This window comes from Fukomys damarensis, unplaced genomic scaffold, assembly GCF_012274545.1.
Source record: "Fukomys damarensis isolate Sample0158 unplaced genomic scaffold, DMR_v1.0_HiC HiC_scaffold_21, whole genome shotgun sequence".
Lineage (NCBI taxonomy): Eukaryota > Metazoa > Chordata > Mammalia > Rodentia > Bathyergidae > Fukomys > Fukomys damarensis.
Genome location: NW_022900933.1, coordinates 17,243,670 through 17,268,229, shown reverse-complemented (window position 1 = coordinate 17,268,229; position 24,560 = coordinate 17,243,670). Strand labels below are relative to the sequence as shown.

The 24,560-nt window shown below is 42.9% G+C and overlaps 3 protein-coding genes and 1 pseudogene across 8 annotated transcripts in view; 2 read left to right on the top strand and 2 right to left on the bottom strand.

The window, feature by feature from the left end:
• Positions 1-7,767, top strand: part of Nek9 (NIMA related kinase 9) — a 37,687-nt gene extending 29,920 nt beyond the window's left edge. For both annotated transcript variants that reach the window (XM_019204326.2, XM_019204325.2), the window contains exons 19-22: positions 917-1,122; positions 2,666-2,830; positions 4,362-4,574; positions 5,314-7,767. In XM_019204326.2, coding sequence (XP_019059871.1) covers positions 917-1,122; positions 2,666-2,830; positions 4,362-4,574; positions 5,314-5,439 — 710 coding nt within the window. In that variant the 3' untranslated portion in view covers positions 5,440-7,767. The remainder of the gene's footprint in view (positions 1-916; positions 1,123-2,665; positions 2,831-4,361; positions 4,575-5,313) is intronic.
• Positions 7,768-9,934: 2,167 nt separating this feature from the next.
• Positions 9,935-18,428, bottom strand: Zc2hc1c (zinc finger C2HC-type containing 1C). 5 transcript variants are annotated; one of them, XM_010645534.3, is made up of 3 exons: positions 18,360-18,428; positions 16,211-17,546; positions 9,935-10,964 (listed from the first exon to the last, which is right to left on the bottom strand). In XM_010645534.3, exons 2-3 carry the CDS (start codon positions 17,525-17,527, stop codon positions 10,797-10,799), a joined length of 1,485 nt encoding a protein of 494 aa, XP_010643836.1. In that variant the 5' UTR covers positions 17,528-17,546; positions 18,360-18,428; the 3' UTR covers positions 9,935-10,796. The 5 variants fall into 5 exon arrangements, with proteins under 5 accessions (XP_010643836.1, XP_010643833.1, XP_010643832.1 ...); XM_010645531.3 differs by having other exon boundaries at positions 18,345-18,417; XM_010645530.3 differs by having other exon boundaries at positions 18,296-18,385.
• A 74-nt stretch (positions 18,429-18,502) lies between these two features.
• Acyp1 (acylphosphatase 1) overlaps positions 18,503-24,560 on the top strand; it is a 13,163-nt gene continuing 7,105 nt past the window's right edge. The window contains 2 exon segments of the mRNA XM_010645529.3: positions 18,503-18,832; positions 21,680-21,771. Coding sequence (XP_010643831.2) covers positions 18,670-18,832; positions 21,680-21,771 — 255 coding nt within the window. The 5' untranslated portion in view covers positions 18,503-18,669.
• LOC104877146 lies at positions 23,686-24,285 on the bottom strand (annotated as a pseudogene).

The following is a 24,560-nucleotide window of genomic DNA, read 5'->3' as shown; positions in this document are numbered from 1 at the left end:
TTGTTTGAGACTGACCTGGAACTCACTATGTAGCCCAGGCTGGTCTCGAACTCACAGCAATCGATCCTCCTGCCTCAGCCTCCCAAGTGCTGGGATTATAGGCGTGCGCCACCATGCCCAGCTCTTAACATTTTTCTTTGGTCCATACTAAAATTTACTTTCACTTCCTGACCACATACATACCAGCTAGTCTTCACTATAGTAGCTTGGAATGTACTGCATGATAGGAAAAAGATAGTTACAATATTCTAAAAGTTCATATAACTAATCATCAAAGAGTTTAATACTTACATGTTTGTTGAAGAATTCATCATTTGGTTGTTTCTAGACAAAAAGTTTGCAGTGGTTTATCTGGCAACTTTGAGAAGTGTTTAATTCAAATGTCAGAATTTTTTATATAAGACAAATATCAATGGAGGATGCTAGAGTCTGAGTGATTCTGTTAAAGATGCAGAGTAAAACTAGGTGCAGTAATCGCAGCCACTTGGGAGGGTGAGGCAAGAAGATTGAAAGTTTGACACCAAATTACCAGTTTGGGTAATTTAGCAATAACTTGTCTCAGAATACAAAAATAAAAAGGGTTGGGGGCATGGCTTAGTGGTAGAGTGCCCTTGGGTTCCATCTCCAGTACTACACACACGCAATGCAGAATAAGCATGGTGACATACGGTTTAAGGGATTGTTTGCATGATATTAGAATATTGGTAATCTGTATGGATATAGGATAAACAAGTTTGGAAGTGACTTATTGTCATGAAGATCCTGATATACAAATACCTTATGTAAAAACTAAAATTTAGTCTGAGATGGCTGACTTGTACTGTTGCCATTCCATGTCATGCTATCCTGGGACAGCAGATGGTAAATCTTTCTTGCTGCATAGTAAAATTCTACTTCTGTGCTGTGTATCTGGCAGTGGTTCAGAGCTCTAGCCCAGGAGGCGGCTGTGGTGGTGGTGGTGAGGAGGAGGACAGTCAGCAGGAGTCTGAAACTCCCGATCCAAGTGGAGGCTTTCGAGGAACAATGGAAGCAGACAGAGGAATGGAAGGTTTCATCAGTCCCACAGAGCCCATGGGGAATAGTTGTGGGGCCAGCAGCTCCTGTCCTGGCTGGCTTCGAAAGGTAATTCATCCCACCCGCTATTTTCGTTTGTTTTTTTGAAATAGGATCTTGTGTTGTGGTTCAGGCTGGCCTCAAACTTTCAGTGATCCTCCTGCCTCAGCCTCCTGAGTGCTGAGATTATGGGCATGCGCAAAAAGTAATTCCTTAGAAAGATGCCTCAGATAAAATATCAGGCCATTTGCAGGGACTAAAGTTTCTGATTTTTACCTAGAAATAAATCACAAAATCACTAATTTTTTCTTCTTTCTAACAAAGAGATGCAAAATATTCTCATACCTATAATACTTAAATGGATGTAAATTAACCTACCTTGAGCTGGGCATGGTGGCTCACACCTATAATCACAGCACTTGGGAGGGTGTGGCAGGAGAATTGCAAGTTCAAGCCCAACCTGGGTACTTAGCAAGACTCTGTCTCAAACAATAAATGGGATGGGAACACATTGGGGGAATAGCTCCATTCAGAGGCCCTGGATTCAACCCTCAGTACTAAATTGCACTTTTTATAGCACACATGTGCAAAGATTAAGCTTACAGAAATGGAATAATGGGACAAGTAGAATGCCTTACAGTAAGAAAATGGTTTATGAAAGTTAAGGTGCAGACCATAAAAATGTTGAAGTATATTTGTATGGAAAGTTGGTTAAAATATATGGCTATGCAGAAAAGGAAATATTTGTATGACCTTATTCTCTGAGAAAATATATAATGCCCAGAAAAATGTGGACAAGACTATGTATTCATTATTTTAAGTGATTTTTCTCTGAGTAATGAAATTGCTGCTGTATTTTCTTTCTTTTATTTTTGTACTGGGGATCGAACTTGGAACCTTGCACTTGTGAAACAGGCAGCAGAAGCAGCATCTGTATTTTCTTATTCTGTACACTGAACCTTTACAGTTTCTGAAATTTTATAATTTTTCCAAAAATAAAAAAAGTTTTATAGATTTAAAGTTCCTTAGCCAGGTGTGGTGGTGCACGCCTGTAATCCCAGCGCTCAGGAGGCTAAGGCAGGAGAATCACTGTGAGTTCGAGCCCAGCCTGGGCTACATATAGTTCCAGGTCAGTCTCAACTACATAGTGAGACCCTGTCTCAAAAACCAAAAAAAAAAGTTCCTTAACTCGATAGTTATCTGAAGAGTGTAAGCACAGGAAGTAGCATGGTACCACCCAACTTGCAGTATCTCTTTTTTTTTTTGGTACTGGAGATCAAACTCAGGACCTTGCATTTGCAAGGCAGGCAGCGGAACCACTGAGTTAAATCCCTGGCCCCTCGCAGTATCTTATGTAGAATAAGTATTGGAGAAATACACCACACTCTGCAGACAGTCTTGAATTGGAGTTTGAATTTGCATCACTGTTGTGGGCTGCTGAAGGGATGGATGGCACTTTGCTCCCAAGTAGGGCAAGATACTTTTTAACCAAAGCCATCTGCCCACTAGAGGGTGCTGCTGTTTTGAGAGACCAAAAATGATGAAATTAGGGAGATGGTGAATTGTTTGTTGCACAGAACTGATGAGATTCTTTTCTTTCTCATGTACTTAGGAGCTGGAAAATGCAGAATTCATCCCCATGCCAGACAGCTCATCTCCTCTGAGTGGAGCATTTTCTGAATCCGAGAAAGATACCCTGCCCTATGAAGAGCTGCAAGGACTCAAAGTAGCCTCTGAAGTGCCTGTGGAGCCTAAGCCCCCTGCAGGAGGAGCCTGGGTAACTGAGCTTTTTGCCTTTGAATCACAACTAGGGAGACCGTACTGCAACTGTGCCCAGTTCTGCTGGTGACACTCTGTCCTTCAGCTTCATTAGCCAGCTGCCCTGTGTCAAGTCATCTCACTGCCTGTCCAGCTGCACTGAAAGCTTTTCTCTGCCCAAGGCTAAACTGAGTTACCTCAGAACAGAATTTACCCTCTCATAGTTCTGACAGGCCACCTTCCTACACCAGAGGATTCTCTTTCTTCTGTCTCAGAAGTACCAAAATTGAAGTTCCAGAATTCTAATTCAACTTTTCATGACATTTCTAGGGTGGGTTGGAAGTTCTAAATATGAGTAAAACATAATGTTTTAGTCCAGTGAGGGAACGATCCATATACACCTAACCTTGGAAGAAATAAAATTGTGGTCAACACCTGAAATCTCAAAACCAGGGGCCACCAAACTTTTTCTATACAAGGCCACAAAGTAATTATTTTAGATTTTGTAGGCCATTCTCTTTGCAGCTCTTCAGCTGTCACATTGCAGCACAAAAACAGTCACGGACATAGGCTGAGTACTCCTTGTCTAAAGTTCTTGGGACCGGGAGTGTTTTGGATTTTGAATTATTTGGATTTTGGAATATTTGTGTGTGTAGATACACACACATAATTAGATCTTGGGGATGGAACCCAAGACTTAACACAAAATTAATTTATATTTCACATAGCCTGAAGATAATTTTATACAGTACTTTAGTGTATCTGCTTTTTTACTACAACCTGTTACATGAGGTCAAATGAATTTTCCATTTGTGGTATCATGTCAGTGCTCAGAAAGACTTGGATTTTGGAGTATTTCCAATTTTCGGATTAGGGATGTTCAACCTGGAATACATAACACAGGAGTTGAGTACATGCCTTTGTTTCAGTAAAACTTTATATACGAAAATAGGCAGTAGGCCAGAATTGGCCAATGGGCTGTTGTTTGTTGACGTTGGCCATAAACAGTACAGTAGAGGAAGGAGAAAAATCCAGATTGGGATAATTGAAAGCCTTTCCAGAAGAGGTAATAAACCCTTTGAGACTTCAAGGTGCACATGTGCATTGCTGTTGGTTAGGTTTTTTTTTAATTTGTTGGTAGTCGTGATTACTGAATACCTCTCGTATCTTTTCTACACTGTGGCCACCACATTTCATGAATATTGATTCTGAATCACAGTGTCCTTACTGTGATCAGGACTCTTTTGAAACCAAATCATGCCTTTCCCCACTGCAGCGTTTTAAATGAGAACATATCAGCACACTTTAAAACTTTTTTCACAAAATCCTCCAAAGTGAGTTACTATTGTTGTATCTTAGCCTAATAGGGATTGAGGCATTGAGAATTCCTGTGCTTCCTCAGTGCCAGGTGCTGTTGTAATCCCAGCATTCTTCTGTTTCTCTTCCACCTCTTCATGTGTATGTCTCACCTTACTAATTTGAAAGTATGTTTGGACTGGGGAGCAGTCCCTAGAGCAGAGCCTCCTACAGTCTGTCCCTCTTGTCTCTAGCCACCCCTGCTGACTCCTGCAGTACCAGGTGCTGGGAAGGGAGCACCATTGACCCCTCCTGCCTGTGCGTGTAGCACTCTGCAGGTGGAGGTTGAGAGATTGCAAGGTCTGGTGTTAAAGTGTTTGGCTGAACAGCAGAAGCTACAGCAAGAAAACCTCCAGATTTTTACCCAACTGCAGAAGCTGAACAAGAAATTAGAAGGAGGGCAGCAGGTAAGAGCATTAAGAAGGTAATTCAATTTCTAAGTCTGTTTTGAGGACTCAGAAAAACAAAACACCAAGACTTACTGCTCTGCATCTCCACACCTTTGAATGATGTGCGTTTTGTAATTAATCCCAGAAGCCTGAGGCCTTATTCAGGCACCTGGACTGAATCATTCTCTTCACCAAACTTTATTTATTTATTTTTTGTTATTATTTGTTGTTACTGTTTGTTTTTTCTTTTACTTTTTACTAACATTACAGTAAATACCAACTGTACTCACCATCTAGATTCAATGGTATTTATTTATTTATTTTGTTTTTTTGAGACAGGGTCTCACTATGTAGTTGAGACTGACCTGGAACTCACTGTGTGGCCCAGGCTGGTCTCGAACTCACAGTGATCCTCCTGCCTCAGCCTCCCTAGTGTTGGGATTACAGGTATGCGCCACCACGCCCAGCTGGATTCAATGGTTTTTAATATGTTGCTGTATTTGTTTCCTCTGTGTGCTTCTATAATACATAAAATATTATACATTTTTCTCCCAGCACTCAGGAGGCTGAGGCAGGAGGATCGCTGTGAGTTTGAGACCAGCCTGGGCTACATAGTGAGTTCCAGGTCAGTCTCAACTACATAGTGAGACCCTGTCTCAAAAAAACCAAAAAACAACAAAAAAAAGAAAACCTCATCCTGAACTGCTGTGACCAGGTGGCACTGTTGCTAATGTGGAACTGTGTTCTATCTGAACAGGTGGGGATGCATTCCAAAGGAACTCAGACAGCAAAAGAAGAGATGGAAATGGATCCTAAGCCTGACTTAGATTCAGATTCCTCCTGGTGCCTCCTGGGAACAGAGTCCTGTCGATCCAGCCTCTAGTCTCCTGAGCCTGCATAGCCCCCAGGAAACTGGGATCCGAAGACCTTCACAGCACACTTACCGAATGCAAAGAGCAGCTTTCCTGCTTTGTTCACTTGCAGACAAGGAGCACAAGGCAGAGGCTCTGAGCACTTTCCTTGTATGTTTGGAGAGTGGCACTGCCTTTTAGATAGGATCTAGAGTGATTTTCTTGTTTTGGAGAATAGAGGGCCCTGTAGCCCTGGCCTTGTCATCACTGACTGCCATAGCAACAGCAGCTCTGAACCTTATCTGTTGATCCCACCTTTGAAGAAGAGACACAGTGCTCATTTTAATTGCGCTGGTAGCAGCTCATATCCCATTTACCATTTTCACCATGATTCCAAGCTGTCTTGGGAATTCGGCACCAGTCGTTGCACCTCTGGATGGGGAGGGAAAAGTGGAAAGCTGGAGTGGGCTGGGGTCAGGCATAGCCTGCCCAGGGTCCTCTGGAAAATGGTAAAGTATTCTGAGCCCTCTCGGGAGCCTTCAGTCCAGGAAAATTTCGTGGAATCAGTCTAGGCTGAGTTTTCAGAAAGTTCAGCTACTCCATGCAGCTAAATGTTTTAGGAGGAAAAGTGGGTTTCAATTGCTTTTCCCTTGAAGGTTGATGAAATGAGAAGTAGAGAAAGGGCAGATCCATCCTCATCACATAGCTTGGGTTTCAGGCTGTGCCCAGTGCAGGGTGGAATTTCCCAGCTCTGAAAAGTGCCTCTGAAGAAGAAAGTAGTATCTCAGAGAACTGGGTCAGGCGCCTTAGGCAGAGTTGTAGGGGAAAATGGGGAGGGGAGGAGTGCCTCCTTCAGTGCTTCTACCTGGCTGTGATACCACGACTTGTGCCTCTGCCTTCATGGCTCTGGGGAATCTGATGTTGATGTCAGCAGCCCCAGCCCCTCCCCCTCTGTATGCCTAGTCAGTATTTCTCTCCTTTTGGTGTTTTTTTGAAGCCATGTTATAACCAGTGAATCCGTATCATCTTTCCTACTTGAGTGGCCCAAAGCTAGCACCAAACCCTGGGGGTCCAGGAAACCTAATAGAACAGGTAGAACCTGTCAAATGAAAGCAATTTGGCTGCAGACTCGCTTCTATTGTGTCTCTGTAGTCAACAGCAAATCAGCTTTCCCAAAGGGAAACAGTAAAGAGTAAAACTGCATATATGTAGTTTTAGGCAAATGTTTGATGGTTTCCATTAAGGATATGAGTGTTGTATTCCCATAAAGCCTTATGAAATGTTCCTGTATTTTGGGTTACAGGAGCTGTTTTGATTGTTAATCCTTCCTCCCTCTAAGGAGCTAATTTTGTTGCATTTTCCCCAAACCAATCTGTTTTAATATTGCAGGAGGACTTCTACAAGGGAAATTTTACCATCTCAATAAAACTAATAGTGATATAGGCTGGTGCTGGTTTAAAAAAAAAAAAAAATCTCTGGGGAAGGGCAACTCTGTCCAATGGGATCATTGATGTCCCATTGTTTTCTCAATTCTGAGAAGCATAGTTCAATAGTACTAATGTAATCACTGAAGCCTTTTCCTAAAATAAGGGAAGGGCCAACCCTGAATTAAAGTTACAAGGTCTGGGGTTTTGCTGTAAACCCAAACAGTGGTTTTGATTCATCATGTAAATGTGATTGTGGTTTTCGTAAGGACTCACTGACCTTTCATGTTCCTGTATCCTCATGCTCGCCATCTCAGCAGGCCTGAGCAGGAGGGTTATTTTGGGTTTTCGTCATGAGGATCACTTCTGCTCTGGAGCTGAGGAACATGGCCACGTTGCTGAGACTATGGGGTGACGGTGTGTGGAAAGTGGGGTGAGAGCCCCACCGCTCTTGTTCCAGAAGGGTCATTCCCTAAGCAGTGGAACTTGGTGGTCCGTTTCTCTGGCATGTCCCCTTGGGAGGTCTAGGTTTGCTGTTAATCTGGCTGAGAATCCAAGTTCTGTGCCTTAGAGACAAGTTTCACTTTCCTGAATTGTGCCTGGGACAACCAGATATTTTTCCCACCAAACAGCTATGCAAACAGAAACCAGTTCAAAGGTGTCAGCAGTGCGTTGGATAGGGTGAGAGGCAAGGCAGCAGAAGTGCCTTTGAATGGTTTCCTGTAGCTAATTCTCCCTGAGTTTTGTCCTGCTTCTCCTTATGCAGTGGTAGGTGCTTTCCGTCTTCTGGTAGTTTTGCTTTTGAGTTACAGTATAACTTGGGTTACTCCTAGTACTGACACTGTTGCTAAAGACGTAGCTTACTGTTAGCCAGATGCTGGAAAGACTGAGGGTGGAATGGTTTGGCATTTCTGTTTTAAATAAACATTTAAACTCTCAATTAGTGCTGTGCCTTAGTAAGCCTCACACCAACCTCAGTCACTGGAGATAAAATACCCATGTTCTAGGCTTTCATGAAGTCTTTGATTCCGTAAGTCTTTATCTAAATAAATAAGTGTTCTTGCAACAGAAACAATGCAAGGGACATTGTACAGAAATAATCTCTGCTTCTTTCTCATATTCCCAGTGAAATCATTTCTGCTGCTACAACTTTTTTTTTTTCTAAAAACTTTTTAAGACAGTGCTAAAAGCTCAGAGGGAGGGGAGAAAATGGCCCATTAAAAGTAGGGTCCAGGGCCGGGGATTTAGCTCAGTGGCGCCAACACCTGTGGAGCAAGAGCAAAGTCCTGAGTTTGATCCTCAGTACCAAAAAAAAAAAAAAAACCCAAGATAAAAGTAGGGTCTATTCTTGTATTCTTGCACTTACCTCCTTAGTCCCAGTAGGGGCCTTTCCAAGGGATTCCATCAGTTTGTTTATACAACTTCCCTTAAAGAGACAGTTGTATTTGGTCTCTGGCATACCACAGCCAAGTTACAATTTCTCTTGGCTGAGCATATTGCTAAAGCTTAAAGCAAAAACAGGTTAAAACTCAAATTTCACTTGGTTTTTCATCTATTCAGAAACATTGATAAAAACAGGTTAAAACTCAAATTTCACTTGGTTTTTCATCTATTCAGAAACATTGATAATAGAACAACTCAGAGGCACGGATGTATTTTAGAGACATTCATTCAAATAAGATTCCTGGGGTCTCCAAAGAAGTATTAGTCATGGTTGTGTCAGAGATGAGCAGGCTGTACTCAGGACTGTAAAACTGCTGCAAAGCTAGAAGTCATTTACTGCTTTAATGATTAACTATGGAAAAAAACATGCTGATCATTAAACCTCACAGAGTCATAGACATTAGGGAGAAAAGTCGCACTGTGTCACATCTCTGCTACCTTCAATGTAGTTGTGAAGAGTGATCAATCAAGGACCAAAAGTAATTGTTGACCAGAAGGTGCTGTGCTATATGGAATAGTAAGAAATACCATCTTGGCCTGTCTACATATTTTTGCTTTTTTTTAAAAATTGGTTATACAGATTAGTGAGCATTTTGGCAGATTCATATGTGCACATAACATACTTCGGTCATTTTCACTGTACACACTTTTAAATGACATGGGTATCTCCGTGAGATTTTTCCCATTGCTTAACTTTTTGAACTTTAAAATTTATGTTTATTGGCACTAAAGGTTCTTAGATAATATAAAATAGAGACATTTACAAACAATATTATGTGTCCTCTGTCATCCCACCCGGGAAGAGACTAGATAGAAAAAAATTCTTACCTCTCCCCAAAAGCCAAGTCAAGCTGAATTTAAAAGACTAACAGAATAACCAGAGTCTAAACATGAGATCAAAGGAAGCATGACGGCAACTTAAGAATGAATTACTACATCCTTGTGTCTACAGAAACAGTCCCTAAACACACAGCATTTGTTCTCTCTGGAGAACCCTGACTTGTGACCCTAACACCATCATCCAGGGATCCCAAACCCGAGAGCCTGTGGGGCCAGGCAGGGCACGAAAGACAGGCCCCACCTGCTGCAGTCCCTGGAGTGAAGGGCCACTGGTTCTGAACCCCTCCAAACCTGTCCTGTGTAAGTTGCTGGTCCACTGTTTCCAGAACCTCCAGCTTTTCAGAGATGCCCCATAGCCCAGTGTTTCCATGTCAGATCATATTTCTAATGATGTCCCAGCCAATAAAACATGAGAAAAGCTGTCCACAGGCTGCCACTTTGTGACCTTGACCATGTACTGCTTTGAACACCAAGTATGGAACTTAGTGTCTTCCTGGGGAATGGACATACTTGGTTAAACATTCAGGGCCTCAGAGCTTTCCTCAGCAACTCTCATTTTTTAATTTAAGTCCTCCAACCCCATTAATTGAGGGCCTAACTTGTAGACACTATTCTACACAGAAAATTTAAAAGATCTAGTCTCTCTTTCCTCAGAGTTTTCTCCTCAAAATAGAATTTAACTGTTAGGCTAGGGGTTTAGCTCAGTGGTGCTGCCCCCTGCCTTAAGTGCAAGGAGCTGAGTTCAATACCTGGTATCAAAAAAAAATTTTTTTTAACTTTGTTATAAAAAGCAGGGACGTGACACTGCAGTGTCCCAGCTTGCTTTGATGGTACATTTGCTGCCTCACTGCCTCATTTAAAAAGTCATTCAGCCAGCATGATTTGAAAGCAGAGAGCTAGCAGCTTCGTCCTTCTTCAGCATATGAAACTCATTAGAAAAGAAGTAGAAGTATAATACGTTTCCCTCCATCCAGCCCTGCAAAGTACATAAAGATGTTGCCTTTATTACACGGTACACCACAGGGAAGGTTTAGGATGTGTGGGTGTCCTAACATTATATACTTTTATTGGCATTTGGCCAGGCCCATGCCTCATGGAGGCCAAGAACACTCTTTCATTAATAATGCCTAAAAGCAAAATCATATCTTTTTAAGAATTACCATCTGGCTAACCACAGTCCTCTGACCCCAAATCACCCCAATTCTATTTCTTACAAGAGCATGAAGGGTTAATAGAAACACTGGACACACGCAGTGACCAGAAAAATAACCAAATGCAGACACTTCACTAGCACAAACCAGATTCAGGCTTGTGAGAAAGAGCTTTAATGTAGCCTGTTCACTATCCAGTGTCTCCACCCATCAGTGAACATGAGAAACACCAGCTGAGGTTGTAATTTAGTGGGAAGCTGGGCTTCCTTCTGCCTCCTGCTGCTTAGCAATAGCTCCGTCCTCCCTGATTTTAGCAAAGTTGTGTAATGTAAAAGTTTCAGGAGTATTTTTCTCTGCTTTATATCAAAATATTCTAGTCCTATTTATTGCAGAGAAGCAGAGCCTTCTAAACTGAGGAGGTTTCCACTATTGTCTGCTCAACTATGGTGCTTTCTTGGAGGCGGAGGACGGCTCCTGATGGTCTTACACTTGGGAATGTGTCGCTCAGCTACCTTGGGAGCAAAGTGACGGCTACAGTGAGAACACTGAACAGTCTGGGTTTTCTGCAGGTTGGATGGGAGGCAAGTCTGAGGGGTTTCCACCTTTGGTAATGACCTGCTGGATCTCTCGTGCCTGACGGAGGGTACGGATGAAAGATTCATGTTTCTGCCTCCAGTTGTTCTTCTGAGGAGGTTCAGCCTGTAATGTAAAAGATTAATCACTCAGTGTGGCATTTACCTCGTCTCTTTCCTGAGTCTCCATCAGAATGACAGAAGGAAATAAAAACGGTGGTAGTCCATAGGGCCAAGGAGAACAGGAAAGGAGCAATGGTGGTTACTGACTTGCCAGGTCCAGGGCTTGCAAGGGGGGATTACTATTGGAAGGCAAATCATTTTTCTAGCAGAACCCCTGCGAGTGCCAGTGCTTGAAAGCAGGTTGTTGAAAGCAGGGAGACACAGGGCTAAAAATAAGGTGGACACCTAAGACTCCTCTTCTACTCTGTATATCCACATGTCCAACATCCCCACCTCAGAGAACTGGAACTTATTCTCTTGCCTTTTTTTTTTTTTCCCTTTGGCACCGGGGATCAAACTCGGGCCCTGGCACTTGTGAGACAGGTGCCGGAACCACTGAGCTAAATCCCCAGCCCTGGAACTTATTCTCTAGAGAAATTGAACTGGATGGGTTTCAAACTCAGGAAATCCAGATGGTAGAAAACAGGTAAATCTTGAGGGTGAAAATGGGGAGCAAGTGTAAGTATACACAGCAAATTGTGGAACTGTCAACCTTCTGGTATCCACGTAGGAAAGAGGAGGATGCACTGAGCAGTCTAGAGATCAGCCTTCAGATACTAACTTTGGGGGCCCCAGTTACAGAGCTCATTATGTTGACAGCCATAATATGAAGGACCTTAGTCAGCAAGCTTTACTTAAGCTTGAACATGAAAGGATGGCCACCAGTCACCAGGTATTTGATAAAAACTCTAGCAAGAAGAAGACTCCAAAAAGTATACAAACAAAAAGGAAGCAGCAACAAGATGAAAACTTTTTTTTTTTTCAGTACCAGAGATGGAACCCAGGGGCTCATGCATGCTATGTTCTTGCATGTTCTACCACTGAACTACGGCTCCAGGCCTTTTCATTCTTTTGAGATAGGGTCGACCTAAGTTGTCCAGATTGGGCTCAAGTTTGCAATCCTTCTCTCTCAGCCTCCCCAGACAACTGGGATGACAGGCATATACCACCATGACAGTTTTTCTAACAGAAAACATAATAATCAAGTGAATATTAGAAGAGATTATGTCCATAAAATGAGTATACTGTTAAAAGAAACAACCAAAAAACCAAATAGATTATAAATTAAAACTTTGATAGCTAAGAGTAAAAACAAAATAGAAATGTAAAATAATGCAAAGAGAATTCCTTAGGGGGAGAAAAAGTGGAAAGAAGAAAATTAGAAAGGCAATCCAGGAAGTCCAACAGGTCATCAATAGGCATTCAAAAATAACAAAGAAATTACAAGGAAAAAATTATTAAAGAAGCGATATCTCATTCCTCAAAGGCTATAAGTCTTAAGACTGAAGCAGTTTTCCAAGTATTATGCACAATCATTATAAAATTTCAGAATAAAGAGACTCTTACACATTTTAGAAAAAAAAAACAGGTAACAGGAATCAAGATGGCATTTGGTTTCTTAACAGTAAACGCTAAATGCTAAAAGCTAGTGGTAAATGCCTTACATGCACTAATAAAATAATTTTCCACCTAGAGTTCTATTCCCTGATCAAATTATTATATGGATATTTTCACTCATTATCATTCCTAGAATTAAAGGTCATAGGTTCTGAGACTGAAATGGCTTACCAAATATCCAGCATAATCATAGCAAAATTTTTAAAAACATACTTCCTGTGTACATTTTTTAGTAAAGCAAAGAGGAGAACAAGAAAATAGAAGACATAGGATTCCGGTAACAGGAGAGAAGAGAAGCCTAAACAACAGATCTGTAGTAGGCCTCAGAAAAGACACTCCAGAATCAAGTGGATATAGAGTTTAAGGGGCCGGGGATTCAGCTCAGTGGTTCTGCCACCTGCCTTGCAAGCACAAGGACCCAAATTCAATCCCCGGTACCAAAAATGAAATTAAAAAATAAAACTGATACATTATGAGAAGTATTTGAAAACTTCATAAAAACATTAGCAGATGTCTGGTGTCAGATCCTTTAGGGAAAAAATTAGAGATAGGTATGTAGAAAACAAATCAGCAACTTCAAGTAAATGTAGGCAAGAGCAGAATTTGTTCACTCATCAGTGAGCAAAATTTACATAGTCACATAAAATCTGACTACTGGTTTAATCCAAAATTGTGGTTCAGCTACAGTGGAAGGAAAAAGAGTACAAAATTTAAGGGGAGAGCTGGGCATGGTGGAGCATACCTGTAATCCCAGTACTCGAGAGGTTGAGGCAGGAGGATTCCCAGGAGTTTGAGGCCAGCCTGAGCTACATACTGAGTTCAAGGCCAGCCTGAACTACATACACCCTGTCTCAAAAAAAAAAAAAAAAAAAAAAAGTAGAATATGAAGGACAGCTTTACTCACAATCCCATAAGAAGTCATTCGATAATGTAGTAAATGGGCAAATCAAGAAAATAACCATGTTATTTGGGAATATGGAAATGCTTATCAGAAAAACTGTCTATGAGAACCGGTGGCTGGACTAGAGTCCAGAAAAGGCTAAGACAGGATATTGCTGATCTGCATCATAGACTTAGTGCTACATGATTTTTAAAAGACATGTAATAGTACTTTAAATTAATTTTTAAAGAATGAGAAAAGGAAAAGGAAGCCGGGTGTGGTGGCGCATGCCTGTAATCCCAGCACTCGGGAGGCTGAGGCAGGAGGATCGCTGTGTGTTCAAGACCAGCCTGGGCTACATAGTGAGTTCCAGATCAGTCTCAACTACATAGTGAGAACCTGTCTCAAAAAACAAAAGGAAAAAAAGACAAATAGCTTTTGATAACAGCAAGAGTTGCTATTAAAGGATTAGGAAAGATCCATCAGGAAAGTCTCTTCCTGAAACAGAAACAGAGAGCTGGCATTAGAGATGGTATCCAGAAACAAGAATTCAGAAGGAAAGGTTCACCAAATATATGATGATACTTATATTTTAATTTTTCTCCCTAGTGTTGGGGCTTGACCCAAGGTCTCAGACATGCTAGGCAAATGCCGTATCCTTGAGCTACACATTAAGCCCCTTAATTCTTGTACATTCCTTTTTTTTTTTTTTTTTTTTTGGTACCAGGGATCGAACTTGGGACCTTAAGCTTGCGAGGCAGGTGGCAGAACCACTGAAATAAATCCCCTAAGCCCCTTAATTCTTAATTTTTACCGAAATTATATTCAATTAACACATTAAGCACAAAGATGTGTGTGGTCCCTGTCCTCAGATGCTCCCGATGTACACAGTAGACAAGATGTGCAAGTCTGCTGGAAGTTATGTAAAGACTTTTAGAAGTCACTTCTTGGGCTGGGGATTAAACTCAGTGGTTCCAGCGGCTGCTTTGCAAGCACAAGGTCCTGAGTTTGATCCCCAATACCAAAAAATAAAAAAAACGTCTTCTTGTAAGTACACTAGAGAAATAACAATGGAGCTACAACCACTCAGTTTCCAAAGGCACAGAGCTCTAGACTAAGACTCAAACCAGGTCCTTTCTGCCTCAGTGTCCTCAATAAAACACATTTCCTCAAACTAGTCTCCACAAAGCTGGGGTGTCTGATCTCAGAAACCCAAGTCCTTTTGCTTCCCTGCCACTATATTTAGGAAGTTGAAGAAACACAAGATTCTTTTAGGTTCTGGCCAAATATAAAGTGCTGTGGTCGAACACAGGGAATCCCCAGTGGATTACTGGGCTGACCAAAAAGAAAACCACAAAGAACAGTGACACTAGCCTATCATTATCTGCCAGGGCAAGCTGTTGATTACTTTTGGTTGCTACATTATCTCTGAACACGGGAGTCACTTTCTTGTCATGATCTCCCAGACTGTACTAAAAGAATTCTAATTGCAAAGTACTGTACATCTCCTAACAACCATTACATTCACGTGAGTTTTTAAAGGCCTCAATAAATGTACATGGAACAGTAAAGTCCTGATGGACAAGAAGTACCAACACAGCAGAGGAAGGGTTAGAAAAGGAATGGAAATAATACACTTTATTTTTCCAGACTATTAGAACTAGATGAGGTCTGTGAAGTCATATGGCCTAGGTGTACCCTAAATTTGATCACTTTATTCTCCTTTTTTTTTTTTTTTTTTTTTTTTTTTTTTTTTGTACCAGGGATTGAACTTGGGTCCTTACATTTGTGAAGCAGGAAGTGGAACCACTAAGCTAAATCCCCAGCTAATATTTTTCTTTAAATTCATGATCCCCAAAAAGTACAGGCTTAATATGCTATTATATTTCCTCTAATACACACTAAAACTACTAAAATAAAAATTGTCAGTATACAACAGCTTGAGAAATACTCATTTTATAAAACAAGTGGCATAACTTGATAGTCATTTTTGAGACAATCTTACCCAAATTTGTCCAAATATACCTATGAAATTCTCCTGAACTTAATGTATGTGTCTTGAAAATCTTAATAACTTGGTTTTTCTAAGTGATATTTTGAAAGATAGCCAAAAGGAGAGTCTTTTACCCTGCAGATGTTTATACTCTAAATAAGGAGAAAGTAATTCCAAATTTAGTTGTACTTTATGTATTTACTAAGGTGTATCAAAATCAAGCTAAATTTGAAAGAACAGATACAGCTAAAGGAGTGGTAACAGATCCTAGTCTCAGGAGGTAGCAGAGTATTTTGCAAAGAGCAAGAAGTTGTCTTGGCAAACCAAGAAACATTTTGCATATAGCTTTTTCTTTAGATTTATCATGTTCTTAAATTTATCAATTTTAAAAACATATTACTTTTAGATTTTTATATTAAGTCTTTTAGATTTTGATATTTTCAATAGATTTTAGAATTAATCCAACTAAGATTCACATTTTGACCCTGTCACTTAAAGCTGTGACTTCATGAAAGTTACAAGCCTGTACAAGGCTTGATATATGAGTATGCATCTCCAAACTTGGGGGGGGCGGTTGTGGGGGTACCAGGAATCAAACGCAGGCAGTTGAGCTTGCCAGGCAGGTATTGTACCACTGAGCCACATTCCTGGCCCTCCAAGTTTTAATTTTTGAATTGATAAAATGAGATGATGAGATCCTCATAGAATTATGAGGATCACAGGAAATCTGACACAGTGACTGCCACACAGTAGTAATCAAGACATGTTCTCACCTTCACCCCATGTGGCACCTGAGTTTTCCCTAAAGAAAACTGAAGAGGACATAACAGGGTCTTACAACGATCCCCACACAAAGTCAGATCCATGAGGCCCGTGTTACCTTGACTGTGGCTGGCCCATTCCAGTTCAAGTACTGCTCTAGTTCTGTGCCCTTCGCCCGGGCTCTGGAGGAGTTAAACACTTTCCTCTTGGAACCTTGCATCTTGCTGCAGATGGTGGAGTGTCTCGCCAGCCTGCGCAAGAGAAATGTGCGCCCACAGTGGCTGCACTTGCCCAGCTCTGGCTCCTCAGTGGAGCCACTGGAATCCAAGGACTCTGGCGCTCTGGACAAGCTAGAACTTCTGGTGGATCCCTGCAAATTACTGCCTGCTTCTTCTGAAGGCTGAAAGAACTTTTCCACCAATGGCCCTGAGGCTTGATCTCGGATTTTGTTATTGCTTGCCACTAGCCTTTCCTTTTTGAGCTTCTGGATTCCATAATCAGAGAGCTGGATTGAATTAGAATTTTCCTGAGGCTGTCCACAAGTTTCATCCTCTCTCCTGTCTCTACTGAACACCTCTTCAGTCTCAAATTCTAGGGAAAAGACAGGCTTGTATGTAGTGGTGGTGGTGTTACTGCCTTTAACTCTTCTGAGTTGTATTATTCTCTGAAGCTCTCGCTCTTCATTTTCTTTGGCCTGTTCTTGTTCCCTCTGGATCCTTCTGAGTTCTTCCTCTGTCTTCTTCAGCTTTTCCCTCAGGAGACTCTCCTTTCTTCGGATTTCCTCCTCTAAGCTCTCCCCTGCAGCTTCTAGTCTTTGGAGATGCATCCAGTGGGTCCTGTGGATGTTTGCCATGGGCTCCGCCTGCATGGAAACCAGAACTGATGAATTCACCCAACTCCTCAAACCAAAGTTGCTGTCTGAAAATTCTCTTGGCTCAGGGGGTCTTGGGTAGACATTCTGGTCTCTGTAACTGCCAGCCTCCCCTGTACTACAAGACTTCCGGTGAACCATGGGCTTCAAGGGGTAGGCCCGGTCCACCCCAACTCGCTTCTTTGTAAAGGGGATGAATTCTTGGTCATTTGCTTTGGGATACCCGGGCTGAGGGCTTGAAGAGTACAAGAAGCCCTTTCCTTGGCTCTGGGGATTACTTCCCGAGTTTCGCTGGCTGATTCCAGCACAGTGGGAATGGAAGTAGCTCTCGGCTTTTGCGCAGGTGTTCCATTTGGGGTGAGTGTAGACATTATCCAGTGCCAGCTCCTTCTTGCTCAAGGGCTTCTTCTGAAAACTCTTCAAGTGCCCCATCGAGGACTGCTGGGAAGAGTCACCTTGTTCATAAGGGTCTTGCTTGGCTGAGTGGAGCCCTGGAGCAGCTGTTTTATTATGTGGGAACATAACGCCCACAGACAGTTGAGGAGCCAACTGGAGACCAGCCATTCAGGGCTTGGCCTGAAGCCTAGGGGAGATTCAAACCAGATACATGTGAAGATTTTGTCTGAGGTTCACTCCCAGTTGCTAAAGTAAACTCTTTCTACATTTGCCTCACCCACGTTTACCTTAAACTTCTAGGGACAGTGGTGCTGGACCTGCCAGAATGTTCAATATGCTGGGTAATGGTTATGTGCCAGATACTGTGGTAGGCCCGTGAGGACAGAACAACACATGGGATACAGGTGTTCCTGTCACCTAGTTTTCCTTTCCACCAGTACTAGTCTCTGACATACTCTTATGTAGCAGGTGAAAGAGCAGCGGTCAGGTTTTAGCCCCAACACCCAGAACAAGCAATTTCCCTCGATGGCCCCAGTTTTTCACCTGTAAACTGAAATGTTCACTCTGAGCCTCGCCCCACCATTTTACAGGTAAGAAAACTGTGGCCCAGAGATAGGGCCTGGCACTGAGCTTCCGTCTTGCTGGAACGTACAGGACTCCAAAGAGCAGGGTATGGAGCCCCGTCGGGGTATGGAGCAAGTGCCTGGCTGTCAAACCCGAATCCAAGCACAGACCTAAAAAGGCTTGTCACCTGACAGGCGGGGGCCACCCGACCTGGACGCAGCCAGCTCTAATCCGGAACGCAGGTTGTTCTGTCCCGGAGGGTCCAGAGGAAGCCCTCACTTGGGGACTCCGCCTTTGAGGACAAGCCCTTCGCTCTACTGCCCCTCGGAATGTCGAGGTGTTGACCTCAGGATTCCCCGCCCTTTCGCGTACCCGAGGCTCTTGGGGACCGCTCCAGCTCAGGGATAAGCCCAGGACCTACCCAGCCATGGCTCACCCTCCCACCCGCCACCTCACGACCGCGCAGGCGCTCTCAGTTGGCCGCTGTTATCCTGGTTGCCTGGAGACGGGAGTGCAGAGTAGGCGGGGCCCCGCCAAGGGGGAGGTGGGCGCAGGCGCAGTCCGCGAATAATCTGCGCACGGTCCGGGGCTCCTCTGCCAGGGTGTGCGGTCGGCCAGAGTGTCACTTGACCCAGTGTCTCGCCAACTCTTCAGCTCAGTTCAGCCCTGTCCTTGGGGAACGGGGGAGGGCGGGAGAGGCTGTTCTGAGACGACATCAAAAAAGAACTTGTATTTTTCTGAGAATAATGCTCCCAGAATTTGGGGTGTGCCCGACTCTGGCAAAGGGCGGGACCCCTAGATGTGCTACCGAGTCATCCCGCTGCGGGATTCCGGTGTCCGCTGGGTGAGCGGGAGTGGGTCTGCTGCTGGCCTTTCTTAGCACGCTCGGCTGCTGAGTACTGGCCCCAGGTACGGCTATCTGCTCATCATGGTTTCTTCCCTTCCCAGTACTTTGGAGCTAGCGGTTACGTTACTACATAGTATCCTAGGTCGTTTTTTTGTAGCCAGTGCATTTGGATATTATGTTTTACTCTCACGTGGTCACCATGGCTGTCTGTTCTTAGGGCCCGAGAATGACTCAGCCAATTGTAATGATAATAAAGTTAACCACCAAATGGAAAATAATTGGCATCACTTGGTTTCAACACTAAATGATGCTCTATAACTTTTTGACTTCACAAGAGAGTTTATTTGTCTTCTTCGTGGCTCAGTTCATTTGAGTAAGCTGTTTGGAATAGGCAGTTCACTTTTCCCCTTTTAACTACTCACAAGATTCAGGCACAAGGAAAATGACTTAGCAGCAGGCGGTGTAAATACTGCATGACCGATCACGGCATTTAAATGTTATAAAGAGCTTCCTTGGTGGGCCCTCCAGGGCAGTTCTTTTATTCCTTGTTTTTAGTCCTAGTTGACTCTTCTGCCGTCCTGTGTGCAGTTGCAGACATTTCTCACTACTCAAGGCCCCAGTTACCTCACTCAGCCTTTCCCCTAGCTCTCATCAACACCCACATTTCCCCTCCAGTCTGGCAGAGTTTCCCAGCATGCCTCCTCTCTGACTGCTTTCTGGTTTCTGAAGAAAGGTCTCTCTCTTTCCATGACTTCTCTTGGGTAAGTTTCTTTCAAAACTCTCCAGGCATTGACACTGTTGCTTTACCCCACCATTTTACTAAGTTCTACAGCGTCTTCTTGGCTTTTAAAATATGTTTAACTTTCCCCTACATAACAAGCCTAATTTTCCTTACTTGCCCCTCTATGTTACAGTTTCATTCCTTTCTTCTCTTCTCCTTGAGGCTTCTTAACAGAAATTTTTATATTTGCTGCCCCTAGTTCCTCATCCTCTGGCAACATCCACTCTACTGTCTGGGTCTGGCTTCTGCCCTTTCCCATTTATTTAAGTACTGCACTTCCGACATTCCCATAGCTCACTTAGGGCAGCATAAATGCCCTAGGTGACAAACTCTCATTTCATCAGCATACTCACTTGACATAACTGGTAATTCACCCCCTAAGAACCCTTTCTCACTTGCTCTTTTGTTGTCTTGATTTCTTTCATGTCTTTCCTGTCTTCTCCCAGGTCTCTGGCATTTAGGTCTTTTCCCCATCTACCCCATATATATGTGTATGTGTGTATATATATTTGTGCTAAATGATAAAATTTCAGCATGCACTCGTGGTTAAATGATATCCAACCTAATTGTAGTCTCACTCCTTTGTTTCAGTTTTCCAGCTGCCCATTCAACACCATCACATGACCATCCCTAGTGAACTTCAAACTCAATGTGACAGAGCACAGATTCCTGATCATCGCGCCATTCCCCAGTCTGCCGCTTCTCCAAGTTCCCTCTCCTGCTCAAAGCATCAGTCCTCTTCCACGCCTCCCTCTTTGCCCTTTCTTCCTTCTAACTGACCTGAAGTTTCTGCCAAGTTCCTTTATTCTCATTATATCTGTATGACCCTTCTTTACATTTGTGCTGCCGTAGGTGAGCTTTTCCTAACTTTTCACTGGATGATGTCAGTCTCTTCGAGGGGCTTGACCTCAGCATCTCTCCAAGCCTAGCTTTGTTTCTGCTGCCAGAATAATGATCCTATGTACTTCTTTTCCAGCTTCGTTAAGACACAGATGACAAAAATAGTACATGTTTACAGTGTACCGTGTGATGTTTTGATCTATGTATACATCGTGAAACAGCTAAGTGTGGCTAATTACTAAATATTTCTGATCCTATCTTTTCCCTTACATAATGGCTTCTTTACCGGTAGAATAAAGTTGAAATGCATGAGGTCTGGGCATTGAAATTTTTAGAAGTGTTGCCAAAGGTCCTAATATGCAGCCAGGATTGAGAGGTCCTGGTCTACCACAACTGATTGCTTGTACTCTCTCATCTCAGGGATACTGTCTTATGCTAGTCTCCACATACTGGAAAGTTGTGGAGCATTACATTTATAGGAATGGACTCTGGACTGACTACCTGGAACTAAGTCCCAGCTCCATCACTTAATGGTTTGTGGTTATGTACTTTGGAAAATTGTTTCCTTCAGTGATGTATGCTGACCGCCTAGAACAGTGCCTGGTATACAACAGTCTGTCAATCGGTATTTATTGCATGTATGAATGTATGTTCATCTTCCCAGGAGAAAATGAGAATAGGGATGCGCTTAATAACTGAGGTGGGGTGGGGCCTTTATCTCCGGAGGCCGAGCCATACCCTGGACAGATCCCCCAACGCCCGGCTCACACCTTTGCGGATGTAATCACATCCTAAAATCCCACCCTCTGGGCGGGCTCGGGGCCGAGGCCTAAACTCTGATTGGTTCGGCCGAGGTGATGGGCTTGAAAGGCTCCGAAGGAGGCTACACTCTAAACTTCCGGTAGCGGCAGCTTGCCCGGCGCGGCCGGAGGGTGGTCGGTTTGGAGGTCTCCTGTGTGGTCCGGCGCCCCGGGGAAGACGAGGAGGGTGAACGGGAGAGGGCCCAAGGCGTGCCGGTCAGTTCCATTGGCCGTGAAAAGTTAGTGGAAGGGGATTCTGGCGGCCGAGAAGAGGAATGGGTGGGAGGGAGCGGGCCAGCGTGACGGTGAAGAGGTCATTGTCCCAAAGAGGCTTCCGTGCCTTGGAGAAGCTCCCTCTCACTTCTTGCCTGGCGTTTGCAAGTCCGCCCCCTCTTGCAGTTGAGAACTTTGAGATCGCAGTAGTGATGGATGGAGAGCTAAGGGTTCGGGAGTAGTCCTTTAATTTTGTTTCCCTGCTCTCTTGACAGGTTTGAGCATGGCAGAAGGAGACACCTTGGTATCCGTGGATTATGAAGTTTTTGGGAAGGTGCAAGGGGTGTTTTTCCGCAAGTACACTCAGGTATGTGGCCTGCAGGCTTTGGGGATATACCAAGGTTATCTGGCAGATGTGAACAGGAAGAAGCTGAGTGAGTGGCAAAGATTTGTAGAGTAGAGCAATGGAATGAAAATACTTTGCAGTTAGTAAAATGCTGTGTAAATGAGTTTCTCCTGCTGTTATTGTTGGTTTCTCTAACATTGGCACCTGAGCATCTAGACTTGCATATTAATGATTAGTCGTTGGAAGAGTAATATCCTTTGTTCACTCTGCGGTGGCTTCATCAAATCAAGTCACATTTTTTTCTTATATTAGTATGTATTAATTTTACAAGACTGAGTTTTATTGTGGCATATTCCTACATGAATACAACGTATCTTGGTCATACTCATCCCCCTTTACTCTCCCTTACACCTCCTTTTTCCTCTTCATCTCCCCCTCCTCCTCCTCCTCCTTTTCCTTCCTTTTGTTCCTCCCTCCTCCTCCTTTTTTTTTTCTTTGTAGCACTGGGGATTGAACCCAGGGGCTTCACACTGAGCTACATTTCCAGACAGCCTTTTTAAAATGTTTTATTTAAGACAGAATCCTACTAAATTCTGTAGGCTTGGCTTGAACTTGTTGTGATCTTTTCTCAGCGCCCCCCCCATGCTGAAATTACAGATGTGTGCCACCGTGCCCAGCTTTTTCCTTTCCTCTTGTCTGATAGTAGTCTCCTGTCTACCAAGTCACATTTCCATAGGAAAGTACCCACTGATTGAAGAAGTGTTTCGGTGAACTGATTATACTCATTGTAAGCTGTGTAATTGCTTCCATCATGGCTGCTACATTTTCTTCAGACCTCTTTCATTTCTCCAACGTTTTCCCAACACCTCTCTTAATTTCTTTCTGAAGTTTGTGGCTCTAAAAGAACATTCATCTTTTCTAGCTGAAGTTTTTCTAATTGAAAATACTTTATCCATTTCAAAATAGGTAATGGTAACACTGAACTTGGAATACAGTGTTCCTACTAGAGTAATAAGGACTCTTGGAGGGGATACACAAACTGTTGGCAGCCTCTTCCTCTGCTTTTGTGTTACTAATCTCCCCTTAACATGCACATACAAATACAATCTCCATTTTCCTACTGTCCTCTGTGGGAATATCAGGCTCTTGCCTTCCCAGTGTATGCCCAGCCCCACAGATAATAAATTAAAACTGCAGAACTTTCTAAGTATTAAAATTGCTGGGACTGTAGTACTAAAATTCAAACCTGAGTCTTTGCTATATGAATATCAATCATCAGTATCTCTTAATCTAATTATTTGCAAATCATTTCTTCCTTCACTCATGTAAAGTGCCTATTGAAAACAGAATTGCTAAAAATCATAACAAGAGCTGTACTCCAATTAGCTTTATGCTATGCAGAGCAAGTTCTTGTCATTTAGTAAATGAGGGTGAGCCTCAATGTTTAATCAAAGTGGTTGAGAGAAAAGGACCAGGTATTATAGCCCATCTTTCCTACCTACCTACTCTTTCCCTGTAGTTTAGAGAAAGAATAAAAGAATGCAGAAAAATTTTGATTTGGAGAATTTCAAGGAAAATGCCCCCTCACTTTTTTTGGACACAGTCATGCTATATTGCTCGAACTTTCAGTCCTCCCACCTCAGCCTTCCCAATAGCTGGGGCTATAGTCATGCACTAGCATACATGGCTCTTTTTTCTTTTTCTTGATTAGATTTGTAGCTTGTTCTTTACTGTAATTTATAATCATTTAAATATGTTCTTTTAACAATTGTGATATAGACATTTTGCATATGATATCTATCCTCTTAAATTCCATTATTTGTAGAAGAATGGTAACTGACAGTATGGGAAAGGACTTTAGTTTTGTTTTATTTTCACAAAATATTAAACACCTTTCTTACATGTGCTCCAGAGGGAGGAGACTTATTTGCTTTCCTAGGCCCTGATTTTCCTCAGACAGAAATCCAGCTTCTTGCCCTCTGGCACCTAGCCATCTGTTCGGTCACACTGGCCTGGTCTTGATGCCAGGCAAGAAGCTTGCCCTGCTGGAATGGCTCCTCCAGAAGACTGCTGATTTTGGTGTTCTTTTTCCTTTCATTGTATTTCTTTTGAATTGTCTTTGTTCGCTTTCTGTTTAAAATCTCTTCCTCTTCAGGAGTCAGCTTGGCTTCCTTCTTCTGGCCCGGGGACAGTGCATAATGTGATTTGTGCCCTCGTCAGTGTGCTGACAATAAGCCCAATGCCATACCTCACCAAGGTCTTGGTGTGGACCAGCTCCTTATTGAATACGTTGTAGACAACATCAATGACCCATGTTTTTCTGAGTAGAGCACTCAGAGCCCAGGAGTTTTCCACATCCAACCTGAGGCATGGTACTCCTTGTTGCCTTCTCACACTCTGGACTGTGTATGTGGTGGGGGCCAATCTTAGTGTTGGCAGCGGGGCCTCCAACCTCATACTTCTGCTTTTTGTAGTAGGGCCTTCTTTTGTCCCTGTCTTGCTGTGCTTATACCTGTTGTCCCAATAAATGCCCATCAAATGGCACTGAGAAAAAAGAAAGGGATTTTATTAAAGTTGGAATATAGGGTCAGGGATGTAGCTCAGTGGTGCCGCACCTGCCTGGTAAGTGCAAGGTCTTGAGTTTGATTCAATCCCAGTACCAAAAAAAAAAAGGAAAAGAAAAGAAAGTCAGAAAATAGTTCACATCCCATAAAATTCACCTTTAAGAAAAGTGTAACTTGGTTTTGGTATGTACATCAAAAAAAAAAAAAAAAATTGTGTATCAATCCCAAAAAATTTTTCACTCCAGT